Source organism: Nanorana parkeri, unplaced genomic scaffold, assembly GCF_000935625.1.
Source record: "Nanorana parkeri isolate BGI_ZX_2015 unplaced genomic scaffold, ASM93562v1 scaffold432, whole genome shotgun sequence".
Lineage (NCBI taxonomy): Eukaryota > Metazoa > Chordata > Amphibia > Anura > Dicroglossidae > Nanorana > Nanorana parkeri.
In genome coordinates, this window is record NW_017306700.1 from 1,101,777 (window position 1) to 1,111,059 (window position 9,283).

At 45.4% G+C, this 9,283-nt stretch overlaps 1 protein-coding gene across 1 annotated transcript in view; it reads left to right on the top strand.

Moving 5' to 3' along the window:
- The first annotated feature begins 1,542 nt into the window (after window positions 1-1,542).
- LOC108789947 (estradiol 17 beta-dehydrogenase 5-like) overlaps window positions 1,543-9,283 on the top strand; it is a 28,956-nt gene continuing 21,215 nt past the window's right edge. The window contains exon 1 of the mRNA XM_018560097.1: window positions 1,543-1,658. Within this exon, the coding sequence (XP_018415599.1) occupies window positions 1,578-1,658 (81 nt within the window). The 5' untranslated portion in view covers window positions 1,543-1,577. The remainder of the gene's footprint in view (window positions 1,659-9,283) is intronic.

The window sequence follows — 9,283 nt, forward strand, 5'->3', positions numbered from 1 at the left end:
TTGCAGCGACAGAAGAAGAGTGAAGCAAACTGCGGAGAGCTGAAGCTGGGCCCTGCTGGAAGTTCTACTTGCTGGAGCACACTGAGGAATACAGATTGCACACTTTGTAAGTCCCACACAACTACTATATGGAAAGTCCAAATATTTTTTAGTGACTGTCTCCCTTACTCCTAAATCCATATTACTATTTGCAGCAGCATGGATACTCCCCGGCAATGCATCTGAATGAGAACATCTGTCTGCATTAGATGCATAATCGGGTAAAGTGACATTTTACAGCCCCACAAAGCTAAAGCTAGCTGCCATAGTTGGATAATTAGTTGTCATAGTTAGATATAATTTAAGTAAATGTAAAACCAATCTTCAAAATGTCATAATGTATAAGCTTTAATATGTTCATCTAATTTCAAAGGCCATTTTATTATATGTGCAGCTTTTGCAGTAGGCTTTTTTATTTGGGTCCAAATCTAAAAGAACGAGGAATGTGCAACTATTAGGCCCCATTCACACCTAGGCGTATTGTAATATGCGCTTCTGTCGCGCGACCGTCACGCGTTTTTTTTTACTGCGATTCGCGGTAAAAAAGTCGCGCGACCGTTGCGCGATTCCAAAGGCTACTTGGCAGTATCCAAATGGAAAACGCCCTACAAAACGGCCCAAAGTAGTCCCGGGACCTTTTCAGGCGTGGGCCGTTTTGTAGGGCGTTAGGGACGGGCGGAAATACGCCTAGGTGGGAACGAGGGCATTGACTACAATGCAATTTATATTTTTGACCGTTTTGTAGAGCGTTCGTCGAGCGTAGAACGCCCTACAAAACGGTCAGGTGTGAACGCAGCCTTAGTGTCCCTAGCTCTCAGACTCACTGTCAAACAAACTTGTCATTGTTATTGTCAAGCTAAACTCAGTCTGGGCATCTAAGCATCAAGGAACTGTGGTCTCACGAAAGGGTTAAGGCGACACTTTCACCAAGCACAACATACCTGTTAAAAGAAGAATAAATTAGTATACCCTTCTGCATGTTCCAGTATTCTGCTGTTTCACAGCCATTGGGTCACATACATGTTACTCCCACCTCCTGGCAGAGGGGAATATTAGCAGCGATAGGCAAAGTTTAACCAGTCACTTTAATTGTACAAGTCGTGAAACACCTGAAAAGAGCGACAGGGCGTTTGGCTTCAGAAGAGGGACTGTTCCTTTAAAACAAGCACAGTTTGGGTATGTATGACCAAAAGCATTAAATTGCGGGGAGGGGGGGGATAGCTCTGGGCAAAATGACTACAAATGGCAAAAACACAGGAACAGTATGATTGTACTTATATATTTGAGCCCCTTGGGTGGAAAATACAAACACTAAAAAGCAAGCAGTCAACAACACAAATCCTCTGGGGGCCTGGGCTGTAGAAGTGCAGGCAGCTCATTACACTTATCTCTCAAATCACAACATTGTATTCCCTGTAGTACAGAGGTTGCTGCATACTGATTTTTTTTTCAGTGATGCCTGTCAGGGGTTAAATTCCATGTTTTGCAGATGTGGAAAGGAGTGTGAGGCTGTTTAGGAGACCAACAGAAGCGCCAACATGTCCGTGCAGCAATACGTCACCCTGGATGATGGGAACAAAATCCCAGTTATTGGATTTGGGACGTACGCCCCTGAAACGGTAAGTGTGACAAGTTTTGCCTTTTCATGCTTCATCATCATGCATCGCACCGGCCATCAATGTGGGGTGTAGCACTGAATGATATTGCAGGATTAATATTAACAATTGAACTGCACTAGGATGTGAAGTAGTATTCTTTTTTTTTTTTTCCATAATAGTGTTTATTGAGAGCATAAAGAATACAGCAGTAACATGTATACATGACGGAGGGGGGGTGGTGACCCGGCGGCCGCCGGGACCCCTACCCCTCTGCTTGCCGTTGGCCGGGCTGAAGACTGGAGATAGGGAGTCGTCACCTGGGTCTGGATCAAACCATCCATCCGGCGGGAGGAATTCGGCGTACCATTCCGGGAGGTGAAGGTGAGGTAGGTTGAGCTGGTCGCAAAACGAGTGAAGTAGTATTCTTATCACGGCAAGCTGCAACACCCACAAAAGTGTGTACACTGCCACAATATTAATGGGTCACCTGTGTTGCATTGTGCCTAACAAACATTTATGTGCGACAAAAACAAATCACTTTGTATATAAGCAACAGTGTAATTACTTCATATGCCTCATAAAAGTGCAAAAATAAAGTGCCAAATTATATGAATATATGTATTTAAATAAAGTGCCAATATATAATTTGCCAAGTGTCTGTATTACTTAGTACTTATAATAACTGTGAATCCAACAGGATAAATTACTTTGCTCATCCAACCATATACAGTATATACACAGTGCATAAAACTAGGGATGCACCGATACTTTGAGTACCAGCGCAGATACTTGGCATTTTCATGAGAACTGCCCGGGTTGCAGCGGTTGCAGCTGGGACCTGGCTCTGGCGCTCCACCACTGTCCTGAAATCATTAGTCTCTATTGTTTTAGAAAAACTGTCACATTGCAATAAAATTTTTTTATCAGTACTTGTACTTGCAAAACTAGTATTGGTGCATCTCTTTATATATATTTATAAAAACAAAATCATACATGAAAACAGAGATGTACAAATCCCAGGAGCTCCGTGTGCTCCTTACTAATGACAGCGGCCCCCTAACTTTTGAATTTTTCTCTAGTCTAGTCTTGGAGCTTGAAAAGTATCTGTACATGTACTAGTACCGAGTACAGTGCTTGGTATCGGTGCATCCCTACATAAAAGTATAATATAGTGCTTCCAACACTGAATGTGAAATACAAGTCAATTGTATAAATAGTCCAGCGGCAAGTGAAAGAAGCTTCTATCCCAAAAGTCACACCGTGCTTTTCTTCTTTGTGGTTGTGCTCTCTTACTCCAAGAAAGTGCGACAGTGCTCCTTATTGCTCTCTAATGCACTCACCAGATGCTGTGCATACAAAAACATCATCCCTTTCGTTTCCTTCTTTTCGATAATATCCTATTAGGAATGTTTTGTTTTTTTAAATCCACTGCTCTCTACCTCCGTTCTGTCCTCAGTACATATCTCCTTCTCACTGGCAGCCCGATCAATGCTTAAAAGAGAACTATAAGGTGAGTGCTTTTCACTCACCTCATAGTTCAAGCCGACCTGTGACAATGAGACTGTCACAGGTCGGCTCAGTAGATCGGGAGGTGAGGGAACACATATCGGCGTTCGCTCACCTCTCGATCCTGTCACGGCTCTCTGCTGTGACAGGGGAGGAGCTGGATTCCCCCCTCCCCGCTCCGATCCGCCAGCGCTGACTGGCGGAACGGACGGGGGAGGGGGCGGGTACAGCTGGCTCTGCCTCTACATAGGCAGAGCCAGCTGTCAGTCACGCAGCTGGGCGGAACCCGGCACAATTGTCGGGATCCGCTTCAGCTGCGGCGTCTCAGTATACCGCGAGCTACAGATCGCGGTATACTGAGCCTAGGGTGACGGGAGAACGCTAGTTTGTGTCCACCTGTTACCCGAAGGAGAACTATGGGGAAAAGCCTTAACCCCATAGTTCTCCTTTAAATCCACTCATAATCTCCTTTTCCTCCTTTTTTCTTAAACTCACACCATGTAGCTCAAACAGAAGAGTAACAATCTCTCATTGAGCAATATCTCCGAAAAACAATTTAATAGATAAAAAATACACTTACAAACAATAGGATAAAATCAAGCTCAGCATTCTCCTTATAACGGGTGCATCCGACAGTGTTAAGCCTTGCAGGATTGTACACGGCTTCTTCACTCCAGATTTGCTGTTGAGCATTTCCCTATAAATACCAAAACCAATAAATCCGACTTAAGCTGATCCAGGGGAAAGCAAAAAATGTTTAAAATGCAATGCAGTTTGCTCTAATAGGAAGAAAACTGCCTCCTGATCCCCAGAAGCTATCAGATACTGCCCCTATCTACAGTGTTCTTTCTTGTTAGTGTTATCAGCTAGTTATATTTTGCACATTTAGAAACACATCCAACCTTTTTTGAAGCAATCTAATAAGATGACTAGAACGTGTGAAAGACTATTCCACATTTTCACAGGTTAAGGGTCTAAAAGTCTTTCCAGATGAAGAGGTTCAACTTCTAAAGGGGCCCAGACAGCCTGGGGGGCCCGCCCGGGACCCTTTCATGGTGACAGGTGAGGAGGGGGCCGGGCCCCATCGGACCCGCTGCTCTTCTGATCTCCGACTGTCCGGAAGTGACATTGCGTCACTTCCAGCCAGTCCGGCGGCAGAGGAGGCCAGGTGAATAGGCACCATGAGCAGCTAAGAGGAGCTGGGAGGGAGGGAGATGCATCCCTGACCAGCCCACCTGAGGCCCTGCAGAGCCCACCATAGAGAGTATCAAATGGGCTGTGCAGCATCTATGGTGGGCTCTGCAGGGTCACTCTCAGGTATGGGTGGGTTCTCAGGTGGGTCCTGCGTCCAGCGCGTCGGGGGGCCCGGCCTAAAGCCGTGTAAGGGGCCCTAAAATTTCTGATGGCTGCCCTGCCCCCAGGGAAATAAAGTGTCCCATTGTTATTTGAAATGACCTGTAAGTGAACACGTTTTCATCAAGTTTACAATATGTACCATTTATAGAACAGTTCCAGGTGTGCTGTTATATCTATTGTATTAAAATATGACAATGCACAGCCACGGTTAATATTCATATTGCTGTGAATTGAGAATTACATACTGTCATCTTTTGGGCATTTTTTATTTTTCTGTGTTCCCTTCCATTTTATTATGCATTTCCCCTTTCTTCTCACATTGTCTTTATGGCATAAAAATGGCTGCTTCTCTCATGGCCACATGATAATATGCTAGCATGGGGGGAAACATTACCATGTTTTGACTTGCAAATAATGTCTTTCCAATCATCTGCTACATCCTGTTGTCTGCTGCAACCTGCTGCATATAATAAAGAGCTTTGTGGATGAAAAGGTATTTGGTGAGTTCAGCTGACTGATAAGGATTGTCTGCGGTGATGGTATCTGCTTATACAGGCCAGGCATAGAAGTCTCAGTAAGGGAGAAATCACTAATACAACAATCAGAGTCAGAATACCAGGGGTAGCCACTGCACTCTATTTGTAGGGTAAATGCCCGGGTGCTCATCCAAAAAATGTATCCATACAAATCCAAAATAAGCATGGAGGCATTTTATTGTCAATGTTTTTATGGAGCTCAGTCTATCTTTATCAAAACACTGGTCTTGGTGTCTTGATGAAGATGGGCTGAGCTGTGTCAAAACATTGACAGTAAAATTCTGATGCTTTGACTTTTCTACAAGACCCACGAGTGCCTCTGTGTCTACTTTGGATTTGTATAGACCACTTATATTCAGTATGAGCCCACGGTGATCATGACCATCCTTAATCATCTCTTCTTAAGAAAGGAATCAGTTCAGAATTCAGTTCAGTAAAAGTAGACCGGAACTCAAAACCTTTTTTTTCCTTTTTAGTTTTAGTGTAAAGAGGGATTATAACCCCTGTCGGCATTTTCTTGCCATCTGTCACCCACTGGTGAGATCTCCCTTCATGTCCTGTCCAAAATCCACAGCAAGGAGTGAGAGGAAATCCCTCCAAAGAAAGAGAAATCCCTGGTGATCATCAGGGTCCCCATAACTTATGTCCCCACTGAAAGCTATCCCATCTTTTCCTGTTCTGGTGACCATCCAAAATTTGGGATTTTCTTTCACTTTACCTTTCAATGATCACGATCATCAAAACAAATAGAGAGGGTGAATCTCCCTAACAGGGACACAGACAGCAATAAAAACCTGACAGATGTTCTAATTCCTCTCCACTCATAGTTGAGCTCCTCTATACCTCTTATGAGTTTAGTTGCTCTTCTCTGCACTCTCTCCTATTCCCCAACATCATTTATGTGAGCTGGTACCCAAAACGGAACTGCATATTCCAGATGAGGTCTTACTAATGCTTTTTTGCACAGGGACAGGATTTTTAATACAAGAAAGTATATTTCTTGCACCAGCGGTTGCACATGACTATTGTATGCTGTCCTGAAGTCTATGATCTACTAAGACACCCAGATCCTTCTCCATCATTGACCCTCCCAGTTTTAGTTCATTACTGACTGAACCCGTCTAAAACACATGTGAATGTACAGCAGTGATCTATGAATTATTGCCCGCAGTCTAGTGTGTGACTGGCATAGCATAGTTCCTAAAAAAAAGGCAAAAAAGATTTAGCTGGATTTGTCCTTTAACCACTTGCTGACCGGGGTGTTTACACCAATGGTGTATTCTGGTTTGGGGCTGCCCTAGGCAAGACACAACTCGGCGCCCCCCCACACACACTAAATGTACCCCACAGGTGGGCTCTGCAGGGTTTGTGGTGGGCTTTGCAGGCTGCCGAGCCCCCTATGGATCCTGCAAAGCCCCCCACAGATCCTGCAGGATCTCAGGAAGGCTCTGCAGGATCTGTGGTGGGCTTTACAGGCTGCAGAGCCCCCTATGGATCCTGCAAAAGCCCCCCTGAGCCCCTGCAAAGCCCCCCACAGATCCTGCAGGATCTCAGGAAGGCTCTGCAGGATCGGTGGTGGGCTTTGCAGGCAGCGGAGCCCCCTATGGATTCTGCAAAGCCCACCACAGATCCTGCAAAGCCCCCTACGGATCCTGCAGAGCCACCCAAAAGGTATTGCACAGCACACCTGAGACTCTTTGGTGGGCTCTGAAGAATCTATGCTAGGCTCTGCCAGCACAGTCCTCTTACCTTGCATGGCCTGACCTCTTTGGAACACGTCCTCCTTGTCCTTGGAGCCCGACATGGCCTCCTCATCCTCGGCACCCGACACGGCCGCCTTGTCATCTTCGCCGCCCGACTGAAGCTCCGGCGATGCCTCACGCCTCCTCCGTCGGTGTCTCTGCCCCCTGCCTCCTCCATCTTCGCCCCCCGCCTCTTCCGTCTCTGGGGCCACTCAACAAATTTTCTTCTCTCATGGGGGCTGCTTGCCAAATTTCATACTTTAAAATAAAAGTTAACTGTATCCGGTATGGTACCACAGACACCAATATACACTCAATAAGGTCCTATTCATATCTGTAGGTTTAGGTGCGATTAGGGATTCCTGCATCAGAAACTTGCGTTTTACTGCAGCAGAAATCCCTAATCTGGCGTTTACAAGTGACAGCTGTCACCTATTCAGGTTAATGATCAGGTGATAGCAGCTCCACGTAAACGCCTGCACACCGCATGTCATGGTATGTGATATGATTACATGCGGTTAGAAAACACTCTCCCTGAATGCACAATCATTGCGTCCAGGGAGAGTGATTGATTCTTAACTGAATGTAAACATATCACGTATCATTACATGCGTGTGCAGGCGTTTACATGCAACTGCTGTCACCTGATCATTAACTGCCACTTGTAAACGCCAATTTAGGGATTTCTGCTGCAGGAAACGCAAGTTCCTGACGCAGAAATCCCTAATAGCACCTAAAATAGAGGTGTGAATGCGGCCTAATACACTTCTACTCCCCCCTCCACACGTAAAAAAAATACAACCCCTGTACATATAAAATAATACCCCCTCCCCCCATACACATGAGAAAATACCCCCCACACATTAACAATACATATATATATATATATTTTACAACACCAGTCAGTGTGCCCCCCACAAACACACTTTATATATTTGTGTGTGTGTGGGGGGACACGGACTGGGGTTGTAATATATAACAACCCCAGTTCGTGTCCCCACACACACATTTAATATAACTACCAGTGCCACAACCCCCTCCCCCACCTTGACGGCGTACATGACTTCTGAGCTGGCTGCGGGTCACAAAGTACCACGGGCCGGTACATTGAGGCTCCGGCATTTTTGCCGCTCCCTAGGAATCTGCCGCCCGAGGCAAACGACTTGTTTGCCTCGCGGCAGATACGCCCCTGGTTTACACCCCCTTCCTGTCCAGGCCATTTTGCAGTGCTCAGCGCTGCGGTACTTTGATTGACATTTATTCCGTCATGCAACGCTGTACTGAAATTAATTTTATACCATTTTTTGGGGACAGATAGAGCTTTCTTTTGGTGGTATTTAATCACCACTGGGGTTTTAAATTTTTTTTACTATATAAGGCCGAGCTCCGACCTTTTGTTATTTGCTCTCATGTCTGCCAGTCTCTGGTGGGCAGGCGCTGTTGAAGCCGGGTTGGGCGGAGTCACAGGCGCAATATCTTGGCCTCCACCTAGTGCTATGATGGGCATGTTCAGAGCGGGGTAAGATAGTTGTCCTGCGAGGCCACGCCTATTCCACCATGTCTACGCCCACAGCGGATACCTATGCAGGGATGTGGCTGTGATGGGAGACGGGGGATGTTCAGCTGTGTGCGGGGGAGAGTATAGACTATAGAGCGTAAGTGAACAGTCTAGAGGGGGTGGAGTCACACTCACCCATCATACATTTGGAGCAAACTATTGCTCCAAACACAGTATATTGAATGTGATGATTTCAGGATCCTTAGACCGCTAAAACCGAGGAGGTGCGAGGCTGGAAGTACCGTTCTAAGAGCAAGCCAGCTCTGAGGATCGGGTAAGTATAACTTTTTTTATTTTAGCACCTAGACAAAAATGAGCAAGGGTTAATAAAAGTGTTGCTCTGAGTTCTTCTTTAGGTTTTGCATGTGACTCATTATCCCCACCTACTGGCCACAATTGGCACTGTTAAAATGTGCCAAGCCCTAAAAAACATACAATGCAATCTCCTGCCACAGATCACTCCCTACCCAGCCCATGGCTTTTCTCTGTATTATTATTATTGTTCTTTTTCTTTACTCTGTAAATGATATCTGTATCAACGGCATGTTGAACCTTATACTAGGAGGAGGGAATTTCCATACTTCCGCTAGAGATGCGGGAATTGCCACACTACCGGCAATCAGCATCACATTTATTGGTGTCAGATATCCATGTTCTTTTTGTTTTCCTGATTGTTTTGTTTTTACAGCCAGTTGGGTGCGATCCTTAGCATTCACTCCAGCATAGTTGGCAACGATAAGTTAGCAAATATGACCTTGTGTTTCCCCGGGGATGCATGACAATTTCCAAATAAGATAAGATGTGGGGGATATTTTTACTGCTGGTCCATACCGGGCAAATTTCCCTTCACCCATTTAGTAAAAATCTCCTTAAAAAGGACACAGATGGCAGCAAAAATCTGACGGAGGTTCTTGTCTCAATACCTACTTTGGAGATTATATATATATA